General features: G+C 42.6%; 2 protein-coding genes across 6 annotated transcripts in view; one reads left to right on the top strand and one right to left on the bottom strand.

The window, feature by feature from the left end:
• CCDC88C (coiled-coil domain containing 88C) overlaps positions 1-5,524 on the top strand; it is a 101,144-nt gene extending 95,620 nt beyond the window's left edge. For 3 of the 5 annotated variants that reach the window (XM_082058924.1, XM_082058925.1, XM_082058927.1), the window contains 3 exons: positions 489-787; positions 1,783-1,998; positions 3,200-5,524. In XM_082058924.1, coding sequence (XP_081915050.1) covers positions 489-787; positions 1,783-1,998; positions 3,200-4,213 — 1,529 coding nt within the window. In that variant the 3' untranslated portion in view covers positions 4,214-5,524. Of the gene's footprint in view, positions 1-488; positions 788-916; positions 1,999-3,199 lie in introns of those variants that run through there. The other 2 variants (XM_082058926.1, XM_082058928.1) reach the window with 2 other exon arrangements.
• Positions 5,525-10,869: 5,345 nt separating this feature from the next.
• The window catches only part of DGLUCY (D-glutamate cyclase), an 80,365-nt gene continuing 78,411 nt past the window's right edge, over positions 10,870-12,823 (bottom strand). The window contains exon 15 of the transcript XR_014184543.1: positions 10,870-10,879. The gene's annotated coding sequence lies outside the window, so the exon portion shown is untranslated. The remainder of the gene's footprint in view (positions 10,880-12,823) is intronic.

Consider the following 12,823-nt stretch of genomic DNA (forward strand, 5'->3'; position numbering starts at 1 on the left):
ACTCCTTTTACAACAGGTCTCTGCTGTTCATAGTGTGTACACAGCTTGTGTATGGAATCAGTGTGCTCTGGAGATTTGCTTTTTCTGAAGCTGTGTGTCCTTAAAAGACAGCGGGAGACCTGGCACTGTGGAAAAATTCACTCTCTGCTTTCCCACTCGCAGGTTCTGGCTCTCAGATCACACATAGCCAACACTGGCAAATCACCTAGTGGTAAAGAGGCCCCCTTACTATCTGTTATACCCATTCTTTGGACACGTAGTTGTGCTTGTTTAACACAAGGGCCCAAAGTGTGTACTGTAAGACATTTAGTAGTATTGATTTTCCAAATTGTGACTGCCTTGAGTTCTGCAGGAGAAGAAAGTAAGGTCAAAAATGCCACCTAGTCTGTGTGAGAGTGGCCCTGGATAATAAAGTTTCTACCTCAGTGAGAAATCTATTGCAACGAGGGAAGAAGTGTTTCTTTAATGATATTTATGCTTCTCCTCAGGTTCCTTAGATCATATCCATGGTAGAACTGAGAGCCTCAGCAGTGAAGATATGATGCCAAGCAGAGAGGCACCAGCCTTGCTGCGAGACACCTACCCCATTCACTCTGCTTCTGCCGTCTTAAGCCCTAGCAGCAGGCACGAGTCCTCCCACAGGAATGGTTTGATCTCTTACGACGCGCCTCTGAAGAGTGTTCCATCCCAGTCCTACACAGGCAGGCAACGTTCTGCCTCACCTGGCAGTGAGATGGTAACTTTGGAGGAGTTCTTGGAAGAGAGCAACCGGCTGTCCCCACCAAGTGTAAGTAAAGAGAGCGAGATAGCCCAGCTCAGATGTCAAAAAACTATTCAAAGCTGATTCAGGGGGATGAGGGCACAGGAAAACAAGGAAAGACAAAAAGATCCTTTTTCTTATGTGTGTGACTTGCAGAGAACTACCGAATCTTGCAAAATGAATGAAACAGTTCCAACAACTAAGGCAAGATGAACTTTCACAGACCACTCTGCTGATTTATTTTGGTGTATCAGCTATGGCAAGTCAGGCAGATAATTCACTGCAAGTATGATGTATTGGGCTGCTGGGACTTTTTAATATCAAAGTTTCTTATTTAATGACAAAGTTTCTTACTATATAATCAGTTCTTAGGTCCAGGTATTTTTATTTGTGAACTGATAAGTTTGCTTTATACATTTGAGCTGCTAAATCTGTTATTAGGAATGAAACCTAACAGTACTTTTCAACTGAAATGCAAAATCTGCAGTTGTTAGAACAATCTGCTGATCTGAAAATACCATCAGTACATTTGAGAGAAAATATTTTTCTTGCTGAAGGAAATTCTCGATGCTTTCACCGTGCTGTGTGCTTGGGTGCTGACTGGCACGGTGCTGTTGGTTCAATGACTGCAAGAATTTGCTGCACACTGAAGTGCTTTGTCAGAAAACAAATGTTTATTTTCTAGATGGCATTTCTGCTCAGGCAGTAGTGAGGCAGTGCATTATCGAGCATGTTAATATTTTAAGAGCAATTCACTGATAGTGGAAGGGAACAGATGTTTCTGTTTCATGAATGCTTTGGTAACAGTATTGAAATGAACAGAGCTGTACTGTTTTATGGCATCAGTAAATTCTGCTCCTTGACTTTTCAGAGCAATATTTAAGTATACCTCCTATTCCCACATTATCCTCAATACAGTTCTTATCTTTTAGAGATGTTTAAAATTGGATTATTTTTTTTCTCTGTAACTACCTGACCATGTCTCCATTTTCATTCTTTCTGTCATCCTTGTTCCTTTTCAGCGTCGGCGCAGTTTAAATGAGAGTGAAATGATTTCATTGCACCAATTTCTATTAGAAGCTGATGCACTGTGTCCCTCTTGCTACTCCCTATGTCCTTCCCTCCATCAGGAACCTTCACAGTCACTCGAATCGGTCCTCAGTCATTCATGTCCCGACAGCGTGAGGCACAGAACAGGCAGGGGAAATAGGAGATCCACCTCACTCTATATCCCTGGGGTATCCATTGTTCTTGCTATGAAGGCAACAGCTCCCAACTTACCACAGCTTTTGCTTAGCATATTAATACCTATAGAACCGTACTGTAACTCTTAGCTGTTATTTTGAAGGCTGACAGATCACTTGCATTAATTGCTCATAAAGTATTTCCAGTGCTTATTCATAATTGTGCATGTTTTTGAGGACTAGCCATAATGTAATGGTAATGTGTGCAACAGCAATTTAAAGTGAAGTTAAAAATAACTCTAACACTTTAAGATTTAGTTGAGCATAGAAGTTTTCCTGCTACTCTCTTATCACTGATGGTGTTCACTTCCAGCAAATGAGTTTTGTGACTGGAAGAAATGTTTGAAACACTAGTGAAATGAGTATATTAAGCTTTAACATACTCCCTAGAGGAAATAAATAAATTCCATGAGCTTGTTTCAGCATGTTTTTTGTGAAGACAGCATGTCCTTTAACTATTCTGAGCATGCCTTGTACTTATAGTCTGATGGCAGCTGATCAAACACCACCATTTTTGGATTGTGTGGACCATACCGAAGAAATACTGACTGCATATTTTCTTTTACTGCCAGGTTAATTGTCTGACTTGAAATTTGCTAGTTTGTTGTGAGCAAGCAATAATTCCTCCATTTTTTTTGTACATTTCATTATATTGTATATGCAGCTTTTAACATATAGAGTATATTGACTGGGAGAGCTGAGGGAAATCCATGGAGAAGCAATGAAACTTTCTTGTAGTGCTAGCACATCTCCCCAGGGTATTCTCTCCTGTTACATCCCTGAATTTATAGCAGTGTTATCCAGATGAACTGTACTCTGGAAGCTGACAGACCATCGCTGATATCTGCTGATATCAGTGGCTGTCATTAATATGATACTGATGTTACAGTGACAGCGGCTGATGTGAAAGGAAGTAAAAGAGCTGCTGCCCAGAAGCGAGATTATTTTTTTTTTAATTTAAGACAATTAATCTGGCAAAGAAGGCTGTCATAATCTAACTATGATGAGCATGTTACTCCTTTATTTCGATTTATACCCATAGTAAACATTTTTATCTTCTGTTCCCCACTTTAAATTTAAAATCTATAGCTGTATTTGGGTTGAATTTAAGTGGGAAAAAACATGAAGCTCTGCATGATTCTTTGAACAAAAAGTGCTGTCATTAATGTGGCATGTGCATATTTTCTCACACCAGGACACCTCCAGTAACAGAGATGATTTGCTCAGCGATTATTTTAGGAAAGCAAATGAGCCTTCAACTACTGGGAACGTACTGGTTCAGCCATCCAGAAAGGAAACTGCTAAGATGCCCACTAGTCTTCTTGCTTCAACTGTAAAGATGGCCATCGCCAATGAAGAAGGAAGAATGGCTAAGCCTGGAAATTACATGAAGCCAAACCTCCAACAAGTTGAACCTGAGCCTCTGTCAAACTCCCAGGGGTCCCTTAAGCTTTCTCACACGCCACAGCACCAGCCGGCCGGTGGGGTGCGGCAGCTGGCCCAGCCTCAGCAGCCCGGCACTGCGGGCAGGAGGAGCACGTCGCTGAGCAGGGCCTTCAGCTTGGCCTCTGCAGATCTCCTCAGAGCCACGGGCCCGGAGAACTACAGGCAGGAGAGCCCTCAGAAGTCAGCAGCAGACCTGCGTGGGGGCAAGGATGCCGTCAGTCAGACTGCTAGGGTTTCTTCGCCAATGAGCGCCCAGGGAACATTAAGAGAGAGGCCACAGTCCGCAAAGGCGGCAGATTCCTTGCAAGGCGTTGACTCCCGCTGTCGGCATTTCGACGCAAGGCGCCTTTCCCTGGCTTCACCAAAAGATGAGAGGCCCCTCTCCTGCCATCAGTTCTCTGCCTCACCCACTGCATCCACCAGCAATCTGAACGTGCAGCAACAGGAGCGTGTGAGCCCTGGGCAGCACTACTCGCCCGCATCCCACGCTTCCTCTAAAGTCAAACCCAAGCCAGCCCCTCGTACTGGGGAGGCAGCCACAGTGGCCTCCACCAGAGCTGTTGCCAGCAGCACTGAGGGGAGTGTTTCCCTGGGGCAAGGCCAGGGTGATGCCCTACTGACCAAGTGCCAGGGTAAGCTGCCAGAAGGCAGCTCTGGGACTGCAGAGGAGCCCATGAGAGGAAGCAGCTCCAACAGCACTCCTGGGTCTCCGGATCCCCAGGGGGATCAGCAAACAGTTTGGTATGAGTATGGGTGTGTGTAACCCACAGGTGCAGCTGGTAGTATGTGTGTTTGACATTGCTGACATCTGGGTAGCATTTGTCTAGACACTGTGCCAGGTCTTAAAAGGCATCACCTCCCTGCTGATCTGAGTGTCCCCTGGGTACTCTTTTGTAGTTGGACAAAGTATGATTAACAGAAACAAGGAGCAAAACCCCAGCCCTTTTTTTGACACTGTTGTGCCTAAATTAAGTGGAAGCCTGACCTAATCCCACAGCAGTCTCAGCACCTGATCCTCACAGGTGCTGAGTATTCTTCACTCCAGGAGAGGCTTAGCAGGGTCCCCTGTCAATACTGCAATGTGCACCCCTCCTACCTGCATTAAAGAAGAGTTTCACAGGTCACGTGTGCTGAACCCAGCCCCACCATTGACATGTCACTGAACCACACTGAAAAGGTCACATGAAAGCCAAACTTTTCCCCCAAAACCAGAACCAGACATTTGCCTTAAGTAGCTTAAAGGGAAAGCTAAAGAGCAAGAGTGTGTGGTTTTTAGCCACGGATCTTCTAAAATCAATTGCCACAGCCACATTTTATAGAGGTAACACATAGACTTCAAGGGCCACATCTCAACCTTCCCCTCTGGGGACTGTGTAAACACATAGGCCAGTGTGATTACCCACTGCCTTCACTACAGCTGCAGCTCAGTGGATCCTTGACTCTGCAAGCCAAGTGGTGCTGCATTTTGAAACTCGTTTTATCTTTTATACAAACACTGGAACTAATGCAGCCTTTCAGGGGAGATGCCATTTTAATTGCAGAGATGGCATCTCATGTACAAAAGTGTCTTGTATGTATATAAGAAACTCAAGTGTTGTATAGGAATGCTGTGTAAATTGTATTATTATATCCTTGTGTGCATGACAGCCCACATCCTAAGCAATCTGTGGGATTTTGTCTTTTAGAAATCCTTGTTTATGTCTTCAAGAACTTTGCTCAGTATAGAAAGCAAAATAATTTTGTATACATGTGAAAGAAATGTACTTTTAAAAATCTATTTATGTGCAAAGAAGTTCCTTGTATGTTTCTGTCCAGAGTGTCATCAGCTGCTTATGTATATATGATCAAATGCGTATCTTTAATTCTATTTCATGTTTGTAAAGCTGTTTTTCTTGCAATAGGTGAAATCCTTTAAAAAAAACCACACACACACACACAAACTTGTTTTGCTGGTTCTGATTTAATCTAGTAAAAGCTAAAACTGATTCAGATGCGGATGTTTTTGTTATCTAGTATGTAGTAATCCCATTCTGGAAGACAGAATTGTTTATAATAAAGATTTAAATAAAATAGATGGATGTTGTACTTTTTTTTCCTCAGGGAAAAAGAAAACAACATGATTCATGGTGCTAGCTGGAGATGGGTCTGCAATAGCTTGTAAGCCTCAGTATTGATTTGCATCTCTGTGTGTCAGATTTGCATTTGTTTTTATGATGTTGCCACGAAAGGCGTATCAGAAATCTTTCCATTTGATTGTAACCTTCTTACTGGAGACTTCAGGAGGATTGATCATGCAAATTAAGTGACTTCCAGGTCACTGTAGAATCAGACCATTGGATTTTTATGCTTCTCTGACCACTTCAGACAGTGCCAAGCGTGCTGTTAGTTTTGACCAAGGTTGCATTTTGTACGATCTGTTTCATGCTTAATTCTCAGGATGCCCTACAAAAGTGAGAAATTATTAGTTTTTGAACAAGAAGAGAATGACAAAAGGAGCTTTCTGCGTTCTCTGCTGTTTTACTTGCAAATCATAGTTTTTCAACAATTTAAGAATCATGTGCTAAGCAGTAATTTTAGAATATACTGAGTCATTTTGGTAAACTGAAATTCCTCTTCCAGAAGTTCCCTCTCAACATTGATCCTTGGCCAGATCACTGAAGTTGGTTGTTTCTCCCTTGTTTCAGCTCCTTTTTGGAGGGATGTGCTTGGTTGCCCCGCGGACTGAACTGCTGAGGAACTCATCTGTGAGCTGTTTGTTACTGTAGATCTGCTTTTGCTAGAACTACCTTCCCAGTAACTTACACCTTAGTGTAATTTTCTGAGTTATTTAGTACTTATCACTTAGTTGTTGTGAGTTAGAATAAAAATGTACTTAATACTTGTATAGTGCCTTTCAGCTATGGGATAATTTTAAATACAGATGTTACAACAGCTGTTGAAGCGCACAATGCCATGGTGCTTGGGCCCTCCTGAGAACATTAAGAAGAATTTTGGTATAGGTACCTGTCCTGCCATGACAGGTTCAGTCGTTTTGCAGCCTGCTAAATTAATCGTTTTCAACTATTCTTTGATAGACGTGGAGGCTCCCGGGTCGTTGCACGCCATCAGGTAAGAACAAGGCCTGCCCGCAGATGAGGTGCTGCTGCTCTTCACCTTTCTGGGGTGCCCAGAGCAGTTGTTAGTGGGATAAACAGGTGTTTCTGTGCGTCAGACGTAACATGGGAGAGAAGTCAATTGCGTTTAGAGAAAGTAATTGGCAAGTCCTCTCGCCTTTGTGCCAGTGGAGCTGGGCAGGTAGAGCCGCCAGGAGAGGGTTTTGTGAGGGCAAAGGTGGAGGAGACAGCTGCCAGACCATTTCAGGCTTCTCGATTCCTTCCACAAAGAAAAGGGGAACTGTGATGAAATAGCAGCTGTTTCAATTTGCACAGCTTTGAAGGCTACTGAGACCCATGGTGTGTAGGCTGGCGGCTGGGAGTGCTGCAGCGAGCCAGGGAGCTGCCGGCTGTGGCCGTGCCCCGGTGCATGAGGAGCACCAGGGACAAGGGACCCCGCTCTGAAGGAACCCTGGTCTTCAGCACATAGGCTTTTCCCTGCTCTGCGTGTTGAAGGGCTGTGGGATACTGGTGTTTCCTGACATGAGGGAAGCGTGTGCTCTCTGAAGGTTGCTGATTATGTGTGTTAAACAATGCTGTGAAGGGTTCTGGACATAACGCTTCAAGTAGTGTTCAATAATGAAGTGCCTTGGTGTATGTGCCTCTTTAGTTCCTTAGATCATGCTTTCTGTTAAAGGACAGATTTTTGAAGGGGATCCCATCCCAAGACACAGGTAAGTAGCCAAGAGGCTTCTGAGAAAACCCAGGGGCTGTGCCTTTGGCAACTCCCGCTCCTTGCAGCATGCTCCAAGTCTGAAGTCATTAGAGCTGTTTAACCTGAGGAAACAAATCTTGCTTAAAATTGCATGCACTGTGTGATGATTATATTTACTTGAGGTAAAAGAGAGCGCTACTGTGGAAATTGCTGCTAGGGAGTTGCGTGCTCTACATTGACAGAGCATCTCCTTACCAAGAAATCTGAAGCCCAGGTCCTTTACAGAGACACTGTATCATGGAAACTTTTTCCTGTTAGATATGATTCAGCTGTTCCTCAAACTTGGGAGCTGATTGTGCAGTGAACAGACGTTTTCTCATTTCAGTTAATTGAGTTCAGAACATAAAATCTCCGAAGAAGAATTTAAAATAGAATTTACTATTTTTTCTTTCTGTGATGAGGGAAGTTTCAGGTGTGAGTGCAGTGTAAAAATGGCTAGCACTTAGATTAGAATAATGACACATCAAGGAATGCCGTGTGGTTGGAAATTATTTTGACCATCCAGATGTTTGGGAGCATATTAGAAGTTCAGCCAAAGATAAATGGCTTTAAGACAGAACATGGAAGAAATGTTCCAGAAATCTTGAATTCTTGTGAAATGACTACAACCTGGATGTTAAATGGATGTAAAAGTATTAATACTTTTTGTTTGTTTGTTAGTTAAACATGAACCCAGCTGTGCTGAGAGCATTTGAATTGCGCTTTTGCCGTCTTAGATGAAAGAGGGGGAAAAAAACAAATCACTTGTGGTAAGCTTCACCAAAAAAAATTATCCTAACTGTTCATTCTCTACCCATCAGTCATGGAATATCAGATCCTGGTAGCACTGGAGATGTTGAAGGCAAGGTGGAAAACTTAGGAATGTTTTTACATATCCCCAGTACCAGACAGAATTAACCTGATCTAACAGTGCAGAGTGAAATAGTTCAGTTACTAAAAATAAGAAATGAAGTCATCATTATGAAGGGTTGCCAGACTGGAGAAACAGACTGTGCTGTGAAGGTCGATCTTTAAAGCTATTATAGTACTAGAGGCTGCCATAAGAACTAAGACAGAATGGCATCAGCTGGGAAGTGGTGAAATAAAGTTACGATTTAGAGAGTACTGGCAGGAGTTTAAGGTGACTGCAAGAAACTATGGCAAGTTTTGCAAAACTAAATGGTGTTTTTCCAGTCACAAGGATATCTTTAAAAGTGTGAGGAGAACAGGAGACAACAGAGAGCTCCTTAAATTGGGAAAGTCCTTGAAAGGCTAAAGACCCTTGAAAGGTCCTAAAGACCCAAGGTGTGAGTTGATGAAGTATGATGTGAAGTTGAGGTTAGTGTTGGGGGAGCAAAATTGGATTTTACTGTGAACATGAACAGGACAATGAAAATGTGGTCATTTCACAGAAACTAGGAACCTAAAACATGTCCAAAACAAAACATAGAATGCTATGAAAACTAATGTCAACTCTCTGTCATTCCTAGATGCTGTTCTGATCAGCTCTAGTTAAAATACTTGAAAGTGTTTTACCAAAGATTATAACTGAGTTTTATGTAGCTCTAATGGTGAGGCTGTGCCAAAGTACATGATGTGTGTGTTGCGTACCAGAATGAGGAAGAGCACTAGATCTAAGCATTGGCATTAGCCTGTGAAAAGCATGTATTGCACCAAGGGAAAACAGGAGGCTCCCTCTTTGACTGACAGCCTGTGGTGTGATCCAAAAGTGATGCTAAAGGCGAGAGTGCTTGGAAAGGGAAAGGGGAAGCTATTGGTGAGACTCATTGCACCAGGCTCTTATGGAATTGAATAGATTAATATAATATAGCATTTTTATGCTTTTGATTTATGGTCTGAGATCATGAGTTCATGGGAGAGCTAAACAGCCTCTGCTTTAAGAAAACGTCATCAGGTAAGACATGAGAGGCTCCCCCTCCTCTTCAACATCAGGTGCTGGCTGCCTTCCGATTCTGGATGGAGCTGGGCTACCACACCAATAACAGGGCACCTCCATATGCAAATCACTGAAACTTGCAAGTCAAAGAACATCTCACTTTTCCAGTGTTTGGCATGCTCTGGAAGTCTGAGACACAGCTCGTGTTTGGAAACACGCTGCTGAGGAAGAACACAAGAGTTCGAGAAGGATATTCCAGCTGGAGAAGCACAACTCCCCAGTGGACAGCTGAGTGAGACATCTCTAGAGACTTGCCCTGCAGAGAAGAGGGAGGTTTCTGCAAGAAGTAAGTAGGAAAGTATGCCTGTGAAGGACCTAAGAGAGCAGTTTGTAGTGCTTCTAGTCTGATTGTTTTACCATTTGGTAGGGTATTTTGAAGGTTATGGGATACGGAAGTGTACATTCCCTTGCTGCTTTAAATTTCCCTGACCAAAATTATCCCATTCTTGTTAAACCCATGGAAAATGCTTCCCTGCACATTTGCAAGGGGATTTTTTTTTCTCTAATTTTCCAAATCTTGGAATTTGCATGTATGTGCACTGTGAGCCCATAAAATGTAAAATGCCTAATCCACAGATGCATGTATTTCACAGCTGCTGCTCACCTGGGGGTGTTCAGCTGCAGCATTTCAGCCTTCTACAGAAATGGAAAACTCGTGAGCAGTTTGAGGCTGCTCCTAGAGGACTCTTTTGGCTATTTGTGAGTGAAAGCAGAAGAAATACTGAGAATCAGGGAAATATCTGTGAAGGCAAAATCTTGGAAACTTTTTTTAGAACTGCAATCCTCTGAACAAGGATTGCTCACTCCTAGCAGTGCAAAAGCCTGTCAGAGTTCAAGGAGCATCTGGACAACACTCTCCATCATATGGTTTACTGTTAGTTAGTTCTGCAAGGAGCAGGGAGTTGGCTTTGATGATCCTTATTGGTCCTTTCCAACCCAAGATATTCTAAGAAAAGGCAAATGGAGAAAACAGGCGGGCATAAGCTGTGTGGAATAGACAGTATCAATTTAGTTGGGATTTAACTAAAATCAAGCTAAGATGGGTAACCTTCAATTTCCTCAGTCTTTTGAGCTTACAGCTTTTTTGGTCCATGAGCAGAGGAGACAAAGGGCTAGAATGCTTTAGAGAGCTGTATTAACAGCCTCGTGTGAGCAGAAGGACTGTACAGCTTGTGTACTCCATTTCTGTTAGACCTCCCAGATCCTTGGTAAGGTTGGTTGTTCATCTAGACTGGTTTTGATCAGTTAGGGCACAGAAGGTTTTAATCACCACCCAATGAGGGCACCAGTATGTACACTTGAGAATGAAGCTTTGGTACCTTCATTGACGCAAAGATCTCTTTTGCTGTTGCTACTTCCTCTTACTCGTGTTTCCGTTTAGTAATATCTTGTTCCTGAATAGCTGAGGCTTAAAGGGGGTGGGTAATCTATGTTTGATGGGGAACAGTATATTTGTAATGTTTTGATATGCCCTTAAAGTGGCTTCTTCCAAAAACAACCACGTGCTGTGCTAGCAGAAAATTCCTTGCATGAAACAGGCAAACAAAGGAGCTTTTTTGCTAGGTCCTGTCCTACAGCTCAGATAGTGCAAGCAGCTACTGCAGTCTGGCCAAGCCCACCCCTTATCTCCACCAACTTCACTCCTTTCGTGACTTCTCCAGCAATAGAGACCTTTCTGTTCTTCAACCCAGGGTGTTACCTTTAACTATTTCCTATCCCTGAGTTCATTTTTTGTACCCTGTTTCTGTCCAGATCTAGTTCCAGCTTTGTCCACTCTTTCCATTCCTGCTCCCATTACTAAAAGTTTTAGTTATTTATCAACCAGCTCTGAACTTTTTGCCATTTTTTCTTGCTGTTGTCATCTCTTTGTACCTTGCCAGACTGTTATGCAGTCGCATTCTCAAGTCTTGAGGCCAGCGTGTAGTCCTGATCTTAGTATCTGTTCTCAGTGCTTCCTGACGCTTCCTTACTTTTTCATCCGCTGTTGTCTCAAACGTTCCCCACACTCCTTTGCCTCATCCTTGCTATCCTGCTTGAGCGTTTTGCCCAAATAAACCAGCGCCATGAGCTCAAGGGGCCTTTCCTCCCTGACATCCCTCCACAGCGTGCACTGCAGTCACTGTCTTCTCATCGTGTCTCTTCCCCACATCCTCCTTTAGCGCATTTGTATTGCTCCATTTTGCTCTGCATTCGTGACAAGTGATGACCAAGGCTTGAGGAAGGAAATACACCATGTACTATAAATTACCGTGGCTGTCTGTGGTGCAGAAGATGCACATTCACATAAAGTCTAGAGCCAATCTTGTTTTCAAGTTTCAAAATCTGCTTACTAGTCATTGAGATGTCTTTCAAACATTTATTTATCACAATAAATACAGAATTCTTCTATCTGTAGTAGGCTTTTAATGTAAGATCTTATAACAATTTCTAAGCTTGCTTGTTATAAATTTTAGGCCCAGCAGATACTTTTGATGGTTAAAGTTCTGTGAGAAATTATTAGCCCTTAAAAACACTAAGAAGATGATAGATGCTTTTAAGAAGATCTATATCACTTTTTGCATGTTGAGGCAATATTGTTTCTATTTAGTCTCAAGTATTTTTAACAATATGAGTTTCCACATAATTTTCATTGTTTTAGAATTTCCTTCCTTGCTTATTTTGGCTTCTTTAATTGAAAAAGACTTGAATCCCTGAAGCCCAGTCCTATTACCCCTCCTGTGTACACAGATCCTTTTCCTTGTTTATTTAACCATCCATATCAATGGTAACAGCATCACACTTGGCAGACCCTGAATTCCCTTAAGTCTCCCACCCTATCCTATGTGAACACGTGCCTGTTTTCGTCTTATGTAATCGGGTAAATGAATTAAAACTCATACTAACAAGACTGTATTGGATCCAAGTTCCCTTCATGTTTTAAACTCTAACAAGTTATGTCTGTTTAACAGAAAATGTTTATTGGGAAATGAGAATATGCTTACAAGGAAATCTAAAACTGAAAGTGAGAAGAAAAGCAAAAAGTAAACTAACTCAGTAACTCCAGTCTATTTTCAGAACAATGTCTTTGTAGTGAGGTTTTATAGGAGATGCCAGTATCTGGATAACTATGTGCATTCATACTTGACTGGCTGTCTGCTGTTTTGCCCTTGAGGTCTTGGTTCAAGGACATTTAGGCCCCGTCTTCCCTGTTGCATCGGGGCACTGGCACATGGATCACCTTATGACCACAGTTCTTAAATTCCCAGGTCCAGGCCAATAAGGGGAAGAGCAGCATCACGGGAGTTCAAGTCCACACGGCTCTCCATCTTGGAGAACTTCACTTACCTGTGAGCAACCTTGTTTTCCATATCTGGATGGAAGTTCCTAGATGCATTCCTAGTGGGTCCAACTGGATACTCTCAACACATCCACAGTCATCCACAGGTCCTTCACACAACCAGTAATTGCAAGGCCACACATCAAAGCCAAGGTCTCTTTAGTGACATAGTAGCTGGGGAAAGGATGAATTCAGTCTGCGGTTCTGCAGAGAGCAAGAACAGAGATATTCTAGCCTGGACAGAGAGAGAATTC

This window comes from Streptopelia decaocto, assembly GCF_964273445.1.
Source record: "Streptopelia decaocto genome assembly, chromosome: 7".
In the NCBI taxonomy this organism is placed as follows: domain Eukaryota; kingdom Metazoa; phylum Chordata; class Aves; order Columbiformes; family Columbidae; genus Streptopelia; species Streptopelia decaocto.